Below are 20691 nucleotides of genomic sequence, written 5' to 3' on the forward strand. Positions count from 1 at the left end.
ATCTACCTACCTACTCACCTACCTACCTACCTATCTTATCATCTATTTATCATCAACTATCTTGTGTGTGTTTGTATCTCAGCATGCATTTGCAGGTCAGAGGACAACTAGGGAGTCGGTTCTCTCCTTCTACCACCTTTGGAACCCAGGGATTACACTCAGGTTGTCAGGCTTGGTGGCAAACACCTTTACCCACTGTACCTCCTTATCAGTTTCTTGAGACAGGGTGTTCACTGACCTGGAGCTTGCCAATTACGCTAGGGTTGTTAGCGAGCAAATTCCTTTTATTAGGGAGAAGCCAGTATACCTTAATATCTTTCTATGATCAGTACATTCATGACATAGTAACACCAAGTTCATAAAAAGTACTTAAGATTTAAATTATCATAAAATAATAAACTAAATGTTACATACCTAGATTCTTCATCCAAGACATCTCGATGGACCTCAAGTACAGAGGACTTAACCTGTAGGATCTGTCTACCTTCTGTTCCTGACACATACAGTAACTCTTCAGGTTCTAAGGACAATGTTCTGAAAGTATGTTACAACAGGAAGTTATTTTCTCTAAGACAGGGATACCTTCACTGTCATGAACACATGCAGCATTAGTAACCTTCAGGTGCTTTGTGCAGTGCAGTCTCAGGACTAATAAACTGCTGCCTTATGGGAGAGAACAGAAAAATCAGCAGCTATAATTTAAAACCATCTCTACTTATATCAGCATATGCCAATGGGAAGGCAACTAGAGCTTTGACAGTCAGAAGTTAAGAACATACAAAGTAGGTTAACATGAATAACGTTAATCTTATCAATCAGTTTATCTTCCTGAGGTTTCTGATCCTTCAAATGTCTGGCCACCTACATTCAATCATGAGAAGATAAGTTTTTCCCAGTTTACAAGGAAGTAGATCAAAAGCTTAGGACTTTCAGAATCCGGAGCTTCCTAAATCATTAAAATCTAACCGAACTTTGGCCCAAAGTGTAGGAGTTAAACTGATCAGACCACAGATGCAAGTATCACAACCCACCTGATTCTGTTCTCTAACGCATCTATGTGAAGCTGCTTTTCACTGAGCAGTTTCTTCAGGGATTCCACCTCCCTTTGCTTTTCAAGTAGTTCTCTCTGTAAATGGTAGTTAGTCTCTTCTAAAGTTTCACAGAAAGCCTTTAAAAGGAAACATGCATACAAAGAATAAAATTACAAATTTATGTAGCACCTTCCTCAAAAACATTACTAAAGAGTGAGAATCATGGACATCAAAGTAATATGGATAAAAAACCTGAAACGATCTGTTCTCTACACTTTGAGAACACCGCTATGCTGGCATTCTTTGTTCCCAAGGACCAAGGACAACTGGTAGTTCCCTTTCTTGAGAATAACTACAGACTGAGACTGAAAATGGATAAACAGTTACACATATAGCAATAGATTAAAATCATGTGAGAAAGTGAAGAATACCCTTATACAGCTGTAGATTAAAAACTATAAAAATAGCGAATTTCTATAAAAATACAATTATCAAAACTGCTTTTCACCAAAATAGATAAGCTGAATAAACTATAGTCATGTATTTAAAGAAAATGGAATCAATTATTAAAAACTTGATTAACTAAAGGACGTATCAGTCACGTTAATCTTACAGTCAAGTTCTGAGGAAGACTGAAATAACAAAAATACTAATAGTATTTGAGGAGCTATGGAGAATAGAAAAAGAAAACAATTCTTTAACTTAGAAAACTGGAATAATCTTTTTTAAAAAATATTTTTTAATTTATTATTATTATTTTTATATGTATGAGTGTATTGCCTGCATATAAGTGAGTATACCCATGTCATGCAGTGCCAACAGAGGTCAGAAGATGGTGTTGGAGCCCCTGGAACTGGAGTTACAGACAGTTGTTAGCTGCCATGTAGGTGCTAGGACTTGAACCTGGGTCGTCCACAAGAGCAGTCAGTGTACTTAACCACTGAATCATTTCTCCAGCCCCAGAAAATTGGAATAATCTTAACACAAGTGTCAGTGAGAGACAGAAAGGAAAACAAAATACTCAGGAATTTGAAATGAAATCATTATTATCTAAATTCAATAAAAAAGATGAATTTTTTTCTTTCACAAATAATTTTATCATTTGAAAATCTATGGATATAATTTATACTAAGATTTAAAAAATTTACATGACTATCTTTATAGATGCAAGCAAAACCATTAATGACACACAGACACAGATATATACCCTACAACACAGCAAATTAGAACAGAAGACATCTTCCTTACACTTAAAAAGCACACAGTAACAAGTAAAACACAATCACAACTACCAACAGTTTACAGAAAACACCACACCTAATAACGTAAATTAGGTTATTTCTTTTAAAGTTAGGAAGAAAGGAAAAGGATGCCCACTATAATGGCTTCAATGTATTTTCAAAGATCCTAGCATGTGCAGTAATCCAGGAAACGACAAGAAGATACTATGACTTAGGAAAAACCATACATGTTAGCACTGGGCGTATGGTTAGTTATACAGAAAGTTCAAAAAGATCTATACAGATTCAATAGGGATGTGAAATAAACACAAGAATTAACAATTCAATGGCAATAATTTGAATTATAAAACAATAATTATTAACAAAACAGTAAGACTAAATCTTTTCCTTAGAAGTTCAAGGAAGAAAGAAATCAAACCTTTATTGAAGGATATTCCGAAATAAAATACAATGGAAATTTCAAGGAATTCATGAGTTGATTACAAAAATCACATGGAATAGTTAATAGCCAATTTTGAAGAAAACCATGGACAAAAACCTTTGTTCTGTCAGATACTAAGATTATAAAGCTATCATAACTGATGTTGTATAGAACTGGAAGAAGGATAGAGAGAGATGACTGAGCCAGAACTGACTGGCCACAAACAGTCATGATGAATAATGAAGGTTAGGAAAGTTTCTAAGAAGTGTGTGTGTGGCGGGGGGAGAACATGTTAATAAATGGTGTTGGGATCCAGAAAGCTCAGTCAATTAAAGCACCTGAGGATGAAAAGCAAAGTTTTACCATCAGAAAATAATTTAAGAGACTATCTTTGTGCTCTGAAGTTTTGGGAAATAAACATCACAGAAAATATGACAAAGGATGGGAATGGGACATTGACAGAAAGGAGCTGGGGCACAGTTACCAAGAAAGTCAGTCTAGAATTACAAGGCTAATAACACTTTGGGTGAAAGGCGGTATGAAGCAACATGACAATGCACTGCTGGTAAATGTGTAAACTGATAGAATAAGAATAAATTTTGGGAATAATTCTCCAAATGTAGTAGTGTAGCTGAGGAGGAAACAAATAATAACCAAATAATTTCACTCCTATAATTATACCTTATATAAATCCTTGAGTTTCTTCCAAGATTAAAAATTATCCTATTATCCCAGGAAAGATGTGTATAACAGGAGACTATGTTTTAGAATTATCATTAGAAAAATATCCTGATGGGAACTATTTCACCTATTAATGAGACGTCAAAATGATTTGTATCCCTAGGAAACCATTAAACCACAGCTGTGCCACAAAATGAATTGTAAACGGTGATGCTACCTGTGATACAGTAATTCTTTTGATTGACGTTCATCAGTACTGGAAAATTTACTAGCAAAGGCTTTTAGAAAACATGTTTCAGGAATTGGCTAGGCAGTTAGGGTAAAAAGACACCAAAGAAAAGTAGCTAGCTCCTTGGCTATAAGTCAAAATGTCCTTGGGCCTCTTAGCAACATACTCCGTTCCAAAGGCCAAAAATGTAGAAAGTATTTGGGAGCTCTTATCTAATCCTTAAAAGATTTTAGGGTTACCTCTTCAGAGGGGGGAATGTTAGAGTAGCAAAAAGCCCCATTTAAAAAAAAAAGAAGAAGAAGAAGAAAGAATACAAGAAGTTATCAGAAAAAAGTGGTGGGGAGATATGGGAGGAGTTGGAGGGGAGGGAGCAGGCATAGATTTGATCAAAACATCTTATATGAATGTATGAAATTCTCAATAAATTATTTAAAAAAAAAGAAAACATGTTTCATTACCTAGCGAAGCTCAGTCACATTCTCACTTTCTGCTTTTCTCAAACTTAGGAACAAGAAAATTAAGTTCCTAACCTGTAGATGAATTTAAGTGGGGAAAAGAAGATGAAGGATTTAGGTTTTAATTGTTTGTACTCATAATGCTTCCTTTAACAGGTTGTGGCAAGAGCAGAGGAGGAATAAGATTTACTGGATTGAAGCTTCTGATCTTTTGAATCATTTTAACTTATACTTAAAAAATGTGGGCTGAGTTACTTTGGGTTTTTTTTTTTTTTTTTTAAATAAGAGACTGCTTAAGATGTCTGCAATCCAAAGAGATATAAAATCACTATAGTCACTTTTACTTTGAAAGACAGGAGCCAGCACAGAATTTCTTTAAGTTTCTTATCTAAATAAACATTTATTTTCAAGTAAAGTCATAAGAATATACATCTATTTTAGAGAAAGATTCTAAGAACATTCTGTATTGCTTTGTTGAGTGTATAAGCTCAATATACCTTTGAGGACCTATTTATATAAGTTATTACAACCAAGATTGAGTTTATAATGAGAGGAAATCTGGCAATGAACTGGTTTACTCCCCCTCGTCAAAGAATTGTCAGTCTCAAGTGCTAATAGTGTAGAGTCTCAGAAATCCTAATGCAAACCAACTCCTACTCTTTCCCAACTCAGTTCTAATATTCTATACACATTAACTGGTACGTATTTTGAACTAAGAAGACTTTTTGTGTAAGGGAAAATATAAAAATTAAAAATGTTTAAGAGCTCTTGCAGGAAAAAAAGAATACTATACTTGCAAGTAATCAAAATCATGTGCTTCATGAGCTGAAAAAGTAATGACAACACCAATTATTCTTCAGCATAATATATACACTTAAAATATAGCTTTAACTTTCCAAATACATTTTAGGTCAAAGTAACAAAAGAAGCAAAACTAGTGGCTACATCAGTTACCAAATGGGGAGACAAATTAATCAGTCTACAAGGCAGATTCTGAATCAAGGGTGCTAAAATGCATCTCCTGAAATGTCTACTATTCAGCAAAATCATCAGGACACACATAATTGGGGAAAAACCGTAGTAAACATAAAGTTATCTCTAAAGGATCTAAACAATGCTATACAGAGTATTTTGAAGTAGCTTGAGTATTAGATGTTCTACAAACAAAGTTCTGGAGTTAAATAAAACGACTGAATGAAAAAAATGAGTAAAAGATACTTAACAGCAGATCTGACATGACAAAAATGTGAAGCCATGAACTTGAAAACAGTTCAACAGAAATTATCCAACCTTATGAACAAAGAAATCAATAACTGAATGAAACTAATTGGAGAAAATCAACAACACTTTAGAGACTTGTGCAATAACATGAACTATAGAGGAGATACAGAAAGAAAGGAGATGGACTGAAGAATATTTGAAAAAATAATGGTAAAAAAATCCCCAAATTTGAGGCAAGAATTCACCTACCAATTAATTCCAGGAAGCTCAATGAAGACAAGTATGATAAACACAAAGAGACTTACATGATGATATATCATAATCAGATTGTTAAAAGTCAAAGACAGAGGATCATCAGCATCAGGGCAAATGGACCCACTATGTGCATGGAAATGATGATGAAGATGAAGGCTGACTCTTCATCACAGTCAATGGAGAAGAGAGTAGAACTACTCAGACAAAGGGTTGGAAGAAAACCAACATCAAAAACAATCCTGAAGACTTGCTCTCTTAGTATCAGAGAATACTATAAAAAAGCCAAGGTGGGGGGAGGGGAGAAAACAATCGGTGATTCCAACCAGTTATAAAGTCTACAAACCACAGCAATGACCATCCCAACAAACAATCTCTGTTGGTGCAGTAGTAGCACTTTTATCTTGGGGGTAAATCAACAGCTGTCTAATTGAACTTAAGGCCACTCAATGGGAGGAAACTCATGTATGGTACTGTACACATAGTCAAATACACATAATTGTAGAAGTCATAGATCCTAGAGAAAAATCTACTTCTATCACATCCCTAGACCAACATAATTTCTTACTGTATCCTAAATATGTATCCTTATATTTACAGACAAGTGTACTTCTGACCACTCATCAAAGCTTCTTTTTGCAATAGATAGAGATTATTACAAAGTCCCGCAAATGGTCAAATAAGTGTCTATGAGGTACCCAGCCATAAGTGACACATCTGCAATGCAACCTGTACACCTAAGCTCAAGAAACACAGCTGAACAGGGGGAAGAAAGAATATCAATGCATCTCTCAGCTCTCACCAGCAAAGCTTCCTCAACCAGTAAATGGTGATTAACCCAGAAAGCCATAACTGGCCAAAGTGCAGAGAACAAGAGACTGCAGAGTACTTATCCCTGAATAGGACACCTGCATCAAACCTCTGCCATTCAAGGCTCAGGGGCCATGATAGAATAGGGAGCAGAAAGATTTTAAGAGCCAGAGGTACTGTATGACCACAAGGGAACATTTTTCTAGACAGCTAGGAAGTTGCTTATATGAACTTACAGCAATGGTGACATGTATAAGACCCATGCAAGCTCAAGCCAGATATAATTCCAGCACAGAAATAGGGAAGTGATGGGGCTGGAGAGATGGCTCAGTGGTTAAGAGCACTGCTGCTCTTGCAGAGGGTCCGGGTTCAGTTCCCAGCACCCACACAGCAGCTAACAACTGTTTGAAACTCCAGTTCCAGGGGAATCCAACATCCTCTTCTGACCTCTGCAGGCACTGCATGACCCAGGTGCACTTACGTACATGCAGGTAATACACTCATACACATTAAAAAAAAAAAAAAAAAAAAAAAAAAAAAAGTGGGGAAGTAAGAAGTCCCAACCTTGGCTGAGGAACTAGGGGCAACTGATGACTGATGACTAATGGAGAGGGAGAGTTGGTTTTCTCTAAGGATGTGGCCTAGATAGGCTAACCAGGCTCCAGTGGCCAGATGTACAACAAAGGACATTTGGGAACAAAAACTTGCCTCAAGAGGCCTTAATATATATGACAGAGCACATGTGGTGAGGGGTTATAAGAAGGATGCAGATAGGGGAGAGGGTCAAAATATGATCAAAATGTATTGTATAAAATTTGCAAAAATTCAATAAAAATTATTAAAAAATTTAAACTTAAAAACAGAAGACATATAACCTCCAATGTTTGTGAGGGCATGGAAAATGGAAACTCCTAAACAACCAGTGGAAAAACAATTAGGCAAAATAGCCCATCAATAGTTTATCAATGTCCTTTAAAAGTTAAACATTAGTTGCTTTATTATAAAACAGTTCTTTTCACATGGAACAACTGAAGAGAAAGGAAAGCATGTATCCACACAAAGTGCTTGATGAAACTGTCCACAGCATATTTATGGTGGTACAAAACTGAAAACAACGTAACCATCACTCAGCTGGTAACTAGGGAAATGCAATTTGTTGCAAGCATAAAAAAAAAAAAAATAATGAAGATAAAGGCTATAAAATGAAATTCCTGTAGACATGCTAAGTGAAAGAAGCCTGGTACAAGATTAAAATTTAGTAAACTATATACATGAAAGATTATATATAGTGTACATGAATTACACACATACACACACACACACACACACACACACACACACCACATTATTGTGTGAGCAATATGGAGTAAACAAAAAAGACAAATTTATAGAGCTTGAAAGCAGATTAGTAATGGCCTTGGGAGTACCAGCTGATGGTAAAATAACTTAAAGAAAAAATTTTTGAAGTAACGTGAATATTCTAAAACTGAATTATAGTGATGATGGCACAGCTGTGTATTGATAATGAAATAACAAAATAGCAAAGGAGTAAATTTTGGGAGATTTTGCTTCAATAAAGCTGTTTTTAAAAAGCTACAGCATTTACTCTAACACAAAGAACTGTCACTATTTGACTGAATAAAACTGCAAGCCTAACAATTAAATCTTTTCATTTAACTACCATTAAACATTTTGAGGGAAAACTTGCATAAAATCCTAGCTAATCTAATATTACCAAATCTGTTTGTGAATCTAGCCTATTGGTTCAAGAAATAGGCCACTTTAATACGTCAATTACTGTAATGTGAGTAGCATTAAGCATGAGCTGAATTTAACAAGACAATCCTTTCTACTGAACATCACTTCAATCTGAATATAACAGTAGGTTCCTTACTTGAATATCTTAAATGGAAGAAAGATCAGTATAAAATAATACTATCAAATGAAGTAAACCTAAATTCTTGTATCATTTTATTTCTGAAGCATTAAAAATAAGGCAGGATTTTAGACTGTAAATCACTGTATGACATGTATGAAGTTTAATCTTTTCACTGAACTAGGTCCATGTATTCAATGAAAGAAACCTTTGATTCAACCATTAAAAGCTTTCTGTATAAAAACTACTGTAGTTTGAACTGATAATATTTTGCTGCTTTCTAATCCATTCAAGAAACAATGTAGTAATTGTACTGTATTATTTGTTCCTCTTTCATGTGATATATAATACAGCACTTACCCTGCTTTCTTCTAGGCTATCAAATGGACCTGGTGGATCATCCAGACAAAGAAATTCTCTCACTGCAAGGCTTTTCAAAGGTAAAAAAAAATTAGCTGGCATACAAATAAGTTTACAAAAGACAGCAGAAAGCAAAAGGTACTTTGAAACTATGCAATATGTTAAACAAATTGTTTTGCTGATAATACTAAAATACTTATGCATCTTCATGTAAATAGCCAAATGCAGATTTCGAAGTATAAAAGATACAAAGATTTTATGCTATTTTCTAAGATCTTATAAATATAAGTAAAAGCCACAAGTTTACTATTAACATATAAACCAGTAAGACATAAAACACAGAGAGAAGCCAGAGTAGTGAGCCACCTTATTTTGACTTCAAAGAAGCATCAGTTCTAACAGGTGAAGTCATCACCCTGCTACAAATAAACACAATTCCTAATGTGTATTCCTCTTTTCCTTCTTCAGTGAATTCTTCTACTCACTGAAAAGCATTTACTATGAAATACCTTAAAGACTGCCCTTGCAATATTTATTAATTTAAATAGTTCACCCAGATATTTTAAGAGAAAAAATTCTGACCATCTCTGAATTACAAAAACTTTTTACAATATCAAATAGGATTCCTATGTTCCTTTGCCACCATCAGCAACAGGTTAAGAAGGTAGATAATCAAACTTCCTGACAATAAAACAAAACAAAACAAAAAAGCCCTCTTCCAGAACACAATTTTGGGACCAAGAGATAACTTTATATTTGTGTCAAAAAATAATGTGCAGCTTTAATTCTTCTTATTTGCAAAAGACAAGAATATGATTATCTGATTACTACATAAATGAGATTCAACCCTATGTTGAAAAAAGAATGGGGATTTGGGGGTCAGATTGGGCCAGAGAGGTTTATGACAGGGTTATGCAGTCCTGAAGAGAGAAACAGGCTTTTTAATGAAATCTTTCTAAAAGAAAAATGGATATGAGTTAGTATAAAGAGCATTAAACCCAAAGACGGAGCAAAGAAGCTGCTGGTGAGCAAATTCTAGACTATGCAAGCTTTACAATGAGGGGAAAGCACACATCCCAGGGATGCTGAGGAAAGATCTGCAATATGATATGGCTGAACCACCCTTCCTACACTTTTTGTCCTTTTTAAAAAAATATTTTATTATTTTTATTTTATGTGTATGAGTGTATTGCCTGCATGTATGTGATTGTACCCGTGTTGTGCAATAAGATGCATCTTTTTCAAAATTGGCTGTAAATTTTTAGGTTTACAGTTGAATTATTACAGTTATACAATACTGTACTCAGTATAAAGGCTCAGCCAAGGACAGATCATACTTTACTTCTTCCTCGGTTTTTATGGAAAAACCTATATATGAGTAAAACTGAAATTATCTCCCTCAGTAAGCCACAATTTGTCTCTTCACTGGTTCAACTTCTGAGTCTTAGTTCAACTCTCTCCACTTACTCATGGTAACCCCACGTCCTGCTTCACATAACATCAACACGCATCAAGGATGTTACCCCATTTCCTCTAATGCTTCACCTCCAAGAAGCATCAGCAATGCTCTAATGTGCTCACACTGCATCACACACAGAGCTTTCACACTTAACAATCTGGGAAGGTTAGGATACTAGTTCTTCTATCATAGAAATGACATCAAAGTCAAGTGAGTAAAATGATCTTTCCAATGTCACATAGTTCAAGTGGTCAAGATGGACCTTAAATCTGTTTTCTGAGTATAAATGTGTGCCCTTTTCTATCTTCAAATTACTTTGTCTTATGACTTTGTTCTTTGGATTCTTTCTTCTTGCAGGCTACTTCTCCTAACACCATTGACTTCTGTGCAGCACTCTTCGGTTTTATGTTTAGAAAACCCCAACTGTTTGACAGTACAAAGTAGAACTACTAGTGTTCTGGTGTAGGAAGTATATATAATCCTGCCCAGTCATTCTTCCTATGGAAATACCTACAGATGGATAAAAGTCAGCCATGGGAAATTGCTTTGGGGCTGGATAGGACAAAGTGTGAGTGAAACATGGCAATTAAAAACAAATGTTCCAATCAATCAATGGGCAATGAACTTAAAAAAACAAAACAAAACAAAAACAGTTCAGAAGAAATACAAATGGCTAATAAACACTTCAAAATGTCCAATATCTTCAGCCATGAGGGAAATGTAAATTAAAATTGCTTTGTGATTCCCCATCTTATCCCAGTTAGCATGGCTAAAATCAAAGGAACAATAAATGCTGGTGAAGATTTGGGGAAAGAGGTACTTTTCTTCACTGCTGATGGGAATGTAGCCACCACACAAATCAGTATGCTTCTCAAAATACTACATACAGAACTACCATACGAGCCAGCTATCCCTTACCTGGATATATATCCAAAGGAATCTAAGTCAGCTTACCAGTTATACTTTTCATCCATGTTTACTGCTGCACTATTTAATTGTAAATAGCTAAGAAAAAGAACTAGCCTAGATGTCCACTGACAGGGGAATGGATAATGTAAATGCAGCACATCTACACAACAGAATTTTATTCAGATGTAAAGAAAAATGAAACAATGATACTTGCAGGAAAAAGGTTGGAACTCAAAGTTCTTCTGTTAAGTAAAATATCAAAAGTTTTTTCTCATATGACAATCTTAGATCTTAATTTTTTTGTGTGTATATTTCTGTGTGTGTGTATTTAGGCCAGAGACTAGAAAGGGCACCATGAATGTAGGAGGGAGGACGGTGGGGTAGAGCAGAAGGGAGACAGGAGGATGGGGAGCACAGTGGGGGAAGATCAACAAAAGCAAGCCATGTATAAAACACTAAAATGAAGCCAATTATTTTTTATACTAACAAAAAAATTAAATGTTCAGTATTTTCAGTCACGACCCAATGTCTATCAGGTTTACACCCAAGATTTTGTACTTTTATAACACATTTATGATAACCAATTACTTCTGGACTGCTCCTATTTGGAAAGGAAAAGTGGTTAAGGAATATGTGTATCCTCTTTAGCCCCAGTCCACAGTGAAATTATGATCAACAATGATGTTGACAGTGTGCCCTGCTGAGGGATTGTTTTGAGTAGCTGCTCTGTCTCAGTCCCTTTTCTAAACTTGTATGATGTGTGGCTCCTGCTCAGATGCACTAGACTCCCCGAGTTGTTATCTACAGAGCTTTAAGGCTCTACTCCATGCCTTACTCTTTAAAACATGCATCACAGGGGCACAGCTTCAAAGGGCTCCAACTGGAACTGATTGTACCAAGCTCATCTCCACCTTCCTTCCACTTCAACAGGACTCTTGGTGGAATAAGACCGCTAACATCCTCAAATGGAACTGGAATCCAAGGAGTGGACAAACAAGAATCTTCAAGAAATGGTAATACTAGAGAATACAACAAAATTCCCAAATATTTATTTTTTAAAAATAATATTTTATTTTTTTATGCATATGAGTATAATTGCCTGCATATTAAGTGCATCTATGTCATGCAGTGCCCATGGAGGTCAGAAGAGGGCATTGGATCTCCTGGAACTGAAGTTACAGACAGTTGTTAACCACTGGGTTAACACACAGTTGTTAATCAAACCTGGGTCTTCTGCAAGAGCAGTCAGTGCTCCTAACCATTGGGTCATTCCCCAATACAGAATCGTTCCTTGCCTTCTATAAATTCAAGGCTAGCCTGGGCTATATAGCAAGGCTGCCTCTTAAAAAAAAAAAAAGTCAAAAAACAAAAGTCTGTAATAACATAAATTCTGTCCAAACCAAAATTGACACAAAAGTCACTGCATAAAAATATTCATCAGTTAATACTTTTCTTAAATATTTTCTACCAGTTCAATGAAAACCAAAAAACTCCCCCAAACCAAAGATACTAAATACAACTTTGGGGATGAAGACTCAGGAAGTCAGGTCTGGTGAGACAATCACAATATATGATAGAAGTGGGCTTCTGGTAGATGGGATAGCCTGGCACCGGGAGTCTAATGAGCCTAGCCTTCTTTCACTTGGATACTTTTGGACCCCTAGACTCTACTAGTTTTATGTCTTCTGATTCCAAATATTTCAAATCCCATTTATGGCTCTAGCTGGAAGAGAACTAAGCTCTTAGGGCTGGCATAAAGCACATACCTACACTCAATTAGTTTTCTTTTTTATGTGACACTCTGGCAAAACTCATCTTCATGCCTACAGCTGTGTTTCATGCTGACAGGCAGCTACTTAGACCGGCTGTTATTCTGGCTCAGCCTTCCCACCTCATCCTCACTCTTACTTATACTTCATGTTCAGCTTTTCTATTAACTAGTCATGAAGGCCTTCTTTCACTCGTTCCATTTTCTATCCTCCACTAGGGTTGGTGCTGTGCTAGTGCCTGGAGGTTCCTTTTCATAGGACAAAGTACTGGCAGATAGGATGGAAATACCTCAGAAAACAGAGAACTGTAAAATTTTGCTCTGCTGATTAATGGTAAAATAATGTCAGAGTAGAAGGCAGCATAAACCAGTAGCTGCATTTTAATTATGACAGACTGTGCAAAGTAACTCTCCGTATCTACTTCACCTTGACAAACTGAGGTCTGTGTTTTATCAGCACCTAACTGTGGGTTCTGCTTCTGCAGTCTGATTAGAAGAGTTTCTTTCATCTGAAAAATCCTTTGTCACCCTCGCTTTGATGGTCCAAATATCATTAATTCTTTAGAGGCCAGCTGAAATGTCATTCAGTCCAGTCCTGTCTTTTCCTCCTCTAAAAAGTATCTAAGTTTCTTTCCATTATCATTTTTAAGGGCATGTCTTCTTATTTAGATTTTTTACAAAACAGAATCAGCATCTAATTCATCTTTGTGTAGCCACACTTTATATAGTAAGCCCTAAATAAACATTTGTTGAACAGATAAAATCTCTAATAAATCCTGTTATCATGGAAATACTATTTGTTTTCTTGCTTTATATTTTCTAAATATACCTGAGAACAATATTCTCAGTACTTGCATACTAAGAATTCTTAGTTTCCTTCTGACTCTTTTTTCCATTGTTGCCTTGTCACAGATGGAGCAATCCCAGGAGTAAGAGCTTCCAGCTCTGTTAAGGCAAGCTTTACCCAACATGAGCGAAGTAACCACTGTGCTGCAAGGTGCAAAGGCTATCCAAAAGGAAAGTCAAAGAACAGCTCATATTAATATATGATTGACTATCTGGTCACATAGACACTTAAAAAGAATGTAGACAGGGTCTTATGTGTAGCCCAGCCTGATCTGGAAATTGATATCCTCCTGCCTCAATATCTTGAGTGCTGGGATTACAGGAGTACGGCACCATATCCGACATTTATATGTAGTGACTTATTAGTGCAGCTTTATGTTCTTGTATATTCTCCTTTTCTCTTAGGAGGAACTCCCTCTCTTTCATTTTAATCATAAAGAAGAAAGAATCCTCCATATTTTAAAAAACAATGATGTCTTTCCATAGTGAGTTATCTTTTCCAGCAGCTACTATGTGGATTTATCTGAAGGGGGCATGGAAATCCTGTACAGAGGGCAACAGTAATAATGCTCCCGACAGACAGCAGTCACAGCAGGTGATTGTGTCCCCCCCCACAGTTGAGAATTAGGCATTCATACCTACAGAATGATTAGTGCTGAATGGTGGGGAGATACAATATAAAATATAGCAACAACCCCCCACCAAACCAAGAAAGTACTATATGAGCTTTAAGGAACTGACCTTACATTTGTAAATCACTATCTGGCAGCCTCAGACTTTCTACAGATCTTCTAATTGCTTGTTTCTGACCCATATACATTTCTCTACCACTAATCTCAACCTTACTTTCTAGGCATCCAAATCCTATTTCCACTTCTGCTCCATTACTGCTAATAGTACTCATTCTCTCTTTCAGTGAGTTCTTGTGACGTTTATAATCCATATCAAACAAAGCAGCAACTTACAAACTCCCTTATTTCTTTTTTTTTTTTCAAATAGCAGCCTATTTTCTCTAAATGAATTTTAAGACCAGTGAGTTATGGACTAAGAGTTAAGGTGGATGAAAACCCCTTCTCATGCTTAACAATTTATTAAAAAACCCCTTTTATTGTGAGATAAATAAAATGCTACACATCACCCACAAAAAATAATGTGTACTTTATCACAAAGCACAATGATTCTATTTCCGATCCAACTTCTTTTTTTGATTTTTAAAAATTTTATGTGTATGAGTGTTAATACCTGCATGTGTGTAAGTGGATCCATGTTGTGCAGTGCCCACAAAGGACAGAAGAGGGCACTGGATCCCCTGGAACTGGAATTATGAATGATTAGCCACCATATGGGTGGTGCTGGGAACTGAACACTGAAACTGGGTCCTCTGCGAGAGCAGCCAGTGCTCTTTTTTTATGTGTATGAATGTATTGCCTGAGGAAAACTAGACTTTTTCATGCAAAACTTAGAATTTTAAATTTTGTAAAAGAAGAAAAAAAAACTTTTTACCAACATACTTGGCTCAGAAACCTTCATTTTTCTGAAATGCTGATTTATGAACTGGGCAAGGCTACCAATGGTCTGAGGTGTGCCATTTCTGGACTGCAAGACCTTGGATGTCTCTAGCAAAGTGTCTACTCTTTTGGTTTTTTATCTGCAGAGCTGGGGTTCAAAGTCAAAGCCCTAGGCATGCACAGCACATGCTTTACCACCAAGCTACATTCCCAGTCCTGACTTTCTTCTTCCTGATAAGTTGGTTTATTTCATTTAATTTTATTTATTTTATTTTTTGACAGGGCCTTGCTAGGCACCCTACCTAGGTATATGCCTAGCAATGCCTAACATTTAGTGGCTGAAATCTATTACCATTAATTTAAAAAGAAAAATCTAAATAAGCTACATTTTGCTATTTAAAAATTAAGAAATTATGAGTTACTTACAGTGGCCCATTATTAATATCTGATTAGAAAAGAATACGGTCATTTACTCTTACTAGGCACATTTCCAGTCCAAAGACATGAAGGCTTGCTGAATATGGGACAAAAGAAAGGGGGAGGATATACAGGTTTCTTATTTTAAAAGTGTTTTAACTGTAGTGTATAAAACAACTTCAAAGACTTTTCTATCATTTTAGTACTTACTAGTTTTTGTTACTGCTTTGTGTGCTGGAATTAACAATAATCTTTCTTCCTTTATGTTTTGAGAAATGTAAATGTGTGTATATATATCTCACTTTACATATATATAAAAAGTAGGGATAAGTTCCCTCCACGTAAACCACTAACAGTTAAGTCCATCATATTTTTACAATCTTTTCTGATAAACAGTGACTACGAACAGTTTTGCCATTCATTTCAGAAACACTTCTTGAGAGCTATGTTAGCACTGGGCTAAGAATGGGCCACTGGAAAGTAAATAAAACAACCATATAACCTGTTATGAATCTTACCATCTGGTGGGAGAAACACAACCAAATAATCACAGAAATAATTTGCAAACCAAAAGGAAATGAAAGTCAAGTACCAACCAGTCTTTCTCCACCGGCATTCCCTAAGAATTAAACCGCATTGGTGATGACTTAAATGAGAGCTTCTCAACTCTCAAGATGGACAAAGCTAGTATCATCCTAGAAGTATAGAAGTTCACTGTATAAGCAGGTATCTTACAGCTTTAGGAGATGACTCTCAAACCAGGACTGCTATAAATATTATGGGGAAGAAGAAGAGACCTCATCTTTGATGGCGGTGGGATAAGGGGACAGTCAAGGTCAGTTACTTAATGAAGTGACGTTTGTATTGAACTCTTTGGCATGGACAGGCGTAGCCAAGGCTGAAGACATGTGGGCAGTAGTATGAAATGCAGCCTTCTAGGAAATAATGGACTGGACTTGAAGAACAAGGTGCAAGGTGACTTTGGAGAAAGAGAAGATAAATACAGTAGATGTAAACAGAATGGGTGATGAAGAGAAATAACAAATCCATGGCTGGAAAGCTAGGTAAGCAGGCTGGGACCAAAGTGACTTCATCAAATTGCACCACAAAAGATCATAGCTCTACAGAAATGAGCACAGAGAGGAAGATGAGCAGTAAGACTTCTACAGCAAGTAAGGTAGAGATCTGCTTGCACTAGGATGGTGATGCAGGGATAGAGGAAAAGTAGACAAGTGTGAAAGGGTCCTAAAACATGAAGGAAGAAAGGAAGACAATGAGGGATATACCAAAGATAACTTGCAGGTTTGGGTAGATAATGGTGCTGAAAATTAGGGTAAACTGAAAACTATGCTTTCAAGATTGTTTTAGGTTTGAGGTAATGTTTAAGGCAGCTGAGAGCTGTCAAGAGTGTAACTGCATATATGAATGTAGAGTGCAGAGAAGGGCTCTGCTCATGGTCCTCAGTAAGAGGAAGAAGTGGAGGGTGATGTGCAGGCATCTTGAGAAGCCATCAAGCTGGGGCAGAATGCGTTGAAAAGTGGGATGCGCATGGAGAGCATGCAGGTCTTATGCATACCTGAAGGTGATATACATACAGACAGAGAAAAAAGCAGAAAAGCGAGACAGGATGATTTTCTTATTTGCTTTCCATCATTATTTGAAATATTGCAAACTACAGCTACAGATATATGCAATACACTACTGTTCATATAAATGTTCTCAGCATCCAAAAAGTTCTGATTTATCTAATAACATAAATTCCCAAATGAAATAATTAAGTCATTAAACAATTTTCCTTTTTAAAAAAATATTTTATAATTTTTAAAAAATTATTATATTATTTTTATTTTATGTGTATGAGTGTACTGCCTGCATGTGTGCAAATGCACCCGAGTTGTGCAATGCCTGTGGAGGTCAGAAGAGGGCGCTGGATCCCCTGAAAATGGAGTTACAGATGTTAGCTGCCATGAGGGTGATGGAACCTGAATCCAGGTCCTCTTCAAGATCAGGCAGTACTGCTGAGCCATTACTCCAGCCCCTATTTTTTTTTAAGTGTATGAATATATTGCCTGCATATATGCAGGTACAGCTGTGTTGTGCAAGGCCCATGGAGGTCAGAAGAGAGTGTCGGATTCCCTGGAACTGGAATTACAGATGGTTGTTAGCTGCCATGTGGGTGTTGGGAGCCAAACCTGGGTCCTCTGCAAGAGGAGTTAGTGCTCTTAATCACTGAGCCATCTCTCCAGACCAGTTAAGTAATTTTCTTATATTCAGAGGCAAACATCTCTTTAGATCCTTTTTGTACCATTTAATGTTTTTGGAATTTGGAATTTTTACTACATGAATTAACCTAACTTTACAATTTTTATATTTTTTATATTATTTGGAGAGAGAAAAATACTGTCTCATATTTTCTATCACATTAACCCAAAACTGACTACTATGTGAGTCACTGTGTTTTAATAATTTAATGAATATTAAAATCAAGTTTACAGCTGGGTAGTAAAATTAGTGCATGGTATACTGAGATTTTCACTTTACTCTTTATGAGCTTTAATAAAAATGAAATGCTAAATAAAATCCTTAATTGAAAGAGAGCAAGAAAATCCATGTAGAGCTTTGAGAAATAATTATATTCCCACCGTTTATTATGGGCTAAGATGATGATGGTTCTGGATTCATTCTTCAGTTTAAGCTGGTTGGTGGAATGATTTTATAATCTCTTATTTCGGTTAGTTACGTACCAGTTGGCAATGTCTTTGTGAGCTACTAAATTTTGAAGAAACGCCTGTAATCCTAATTGTCTATCTTCTAAAAAGTCCGTGTTGTAATTATCTTTAAACCAGCGTTTTGGAGGGAGTGCTAATCGAAAGCCTGGAAACATCTCTTTTAACTGAAAAAAAAAAGAGACAAATATGGTTAGCTCAATTACATTAATTGTAAAAGTCTATACTGTTGAGTATGTGAAATCATTCATAAAACAAGCTTAAATAAATTCAGCTTCTTAATTCTTTCTCTTGATTTCTACCAGAGTTGCATACAGAGGAGTTCTAGTTGCTTCTCATTCTTCTCTGAACTTGGCATTTTCCATTTTTCTAATGTGAGTCATGCTGGCGGGTAAGGGGTAGGAGTTCACTGTGGCTATAATTCGTATTTCTGAGTCCATAAACAGTGTTGAATAGCTCTTAACCTGATTATCTGCATATCTTCCCCAGTGAATTATCTATTCAAATCTTTTGAATAGCTCATTTAAAAAAGTTAGGCTGCCTTTTTATTAAGTTGTAAATGTTCTTTAATAAGCCCCCATACAAGTCCTTTGTGAGACGTATTACAAACATTTTCTCCTAGACTACTTTCTTCATTTTAACAGTCTTATCAGGTTTTGAAACTTTAATGTTATCTAATTCACTGATATGGGTTTTTTTCTGTTATGGGTTTTTAGGCCATAAGTTCTGCTCAACCACAGGTACAAGGATTTTCTTCTGTGTATGCCTTTTCCTACAAGTTCGTATTTTAAATTTTCAATTCTGGTTTATGATCCGTTTTGCACATTGGCTTCAATTTTACTTTCTTAGGGAAGATTTTCCTAATCTTTGAAACCAGGTTAAGTATCCCTTTATATTTCAGTTCAAATTAATATGTAATAAATTATCTCAAACTTACTAGTGAGAAATAAGTATTTATTAAGCTCACAGATCCAGGGTTCAGTGATTCTTAGAAGGCACAGTGAGGATGACTTATTCGTCCTATAATAAACTGGAGCCAAGGCTGGAAGATCTGAAGATGGGGAGTTGGCACCACCTGAAGCTCACTCAAAAGTGTGGGTCGACTGTCCTGGTTTCTGAGAGAAACCTCAGCTAGAGCCAGCAGCCACAGGCCTCAAATTGGCCTCTGGCAGTATCCTTGACTTTCTCACAGCATCCAGGCTGGGTAAAAAGGAGCGCCCCAAGGGAGAAACCCAGGATGAAATCACATGCCTCTCATGATCTAGCCTGGTTGCTTGTTCAATACTATTTCCACTGTCTTCTATTAGTTTAAGTAATCACAAGCTCATTCAGGTTCATGATGAGGGGAAATACAGTCTTATCTCTGGATTAGGAGTGGCAAGAATCTGGAAAAACCACATGGGAATGAAGACAATGATATTCTACTGTACACTGTCAAGTCATTAACAAATTTCTTAATATTTACCACAACGTATACACTACTTAACTTTGGATTCTCCTATTAGACCAGTGGTTTCATTATTCATTTACATTAAATTTTTAAATTTTATTTTTATTTATGTGTGTGAATGTTTTACCTGCATGTATGTAAGTGCACCTGAGTTGTGCAAAGCCCATGGAGGACAGAAGAGAGCGCTGGATCCCCTGGAACTGGAGTTATGGACAGTTGTTAGCCACCATGTGGGTGCTGGGATGGAACCCAGATCTTCTGGAAGAGCAACCAGTGTCTTAACTGCTGAGCCACTTCTCCAGCCCTTAGATCAGTGGTTTTAAACCCTTGCTGCACATTGGAATCACTCAAGGCTTTTTAAAGCACATGAATAATGATGCACTACCTTGAACAGATCAAGATTTTATTCACTGGAGTATGACTGGGCATTGTAATTTTTAAAACATTTTCAGGGGAATCCAGAGTGCAGTCAAGATTGAGAACCATTTTCCTACACTGTAATTATACCTTATTCATAGCTGCACCTTAAGGTCTAGTATAATGCCTGCTATATAAAAGCACTCAACAACATATACTCAATAAATGAATGAAATACATCCACATACACCCACATCTCCCTTGTTCCCTTTCTTTCCCTCCCTCCTCTTCTTTTTGTACTAAGAATTGAATCTATGTCCTTATACATCTAAGTAAGCATTTTACCACTGTGCTACACCTCCAATTCTCTTTTCACTTTGAGACAGGGCTTTCATTTAAGTTGCCTAGGCTGGCCTTGAACTAACTCTGTAACTCAATCAGGCCTTCAGATTTCAATCCTCTTGCCCCAGCCTCCTGAATAGCTATGATAACAGGTTTGTATCCTCAAGCTCACTATTATAGTCTCATTTCAGTTTTTACATATAAAACTAAGTATCATAGCCATGAAAAAAAGATCAGAACTAGTGAGACTGCACAGGAGAAAGGATAACTAGAATATGAAATGACATTCTTCCTATATGTCTATAAATATGTGAAGAAAAAAATAAATACCA

General features: G+C 36.2%; 1 protein-coding gene across 1 annotated transcript in view; it reads right to left on the reverse strand.

The window, feature by feature from the left end:
- The window catches only part of Snx16 (sorting nexin 16), a 38031-nt gene that overhangs the window by 1559 nt on the left and 15781 nt on the right, over window positions 1-20691 (reverse strand). The window contains exons 5-8 of the mRNA XM_008836781.3: window positions 18229-18377; window positions 8578-8647; window positions 1032-1168; window positions 415-534 (exon numbers count right to left, since the gene is read on the reverse strand). Of these exons, the coding sequence (XP_008835003.1) occupies window positions 415-534; window positions 1032-1168; window positions 8578-8647; window positions 18229-18377 (476 nt within the window). The remainder of the gene's footprint in view (window positions 1-414; window positions 535-1031; window positions 1169-8577; window positions 8648-18228; window positions 18378-20691) is intronic.

Source organism: Nannospalax galili, unplaced genomic scaffold, assembly GCF_000622305.1.
Source record: "Nannospalax galili isolate Female #2095 unplaced genomic scaffold, S.galili_v1.0 scaffold370, whole genome shotgun sequence".
Taxonomy (NCBI): Eukaryota; Metazoa; Chordata; class Mammalia; order Rodentia; family Spalacidae; genus Nannospalax; species Nannospalax galili.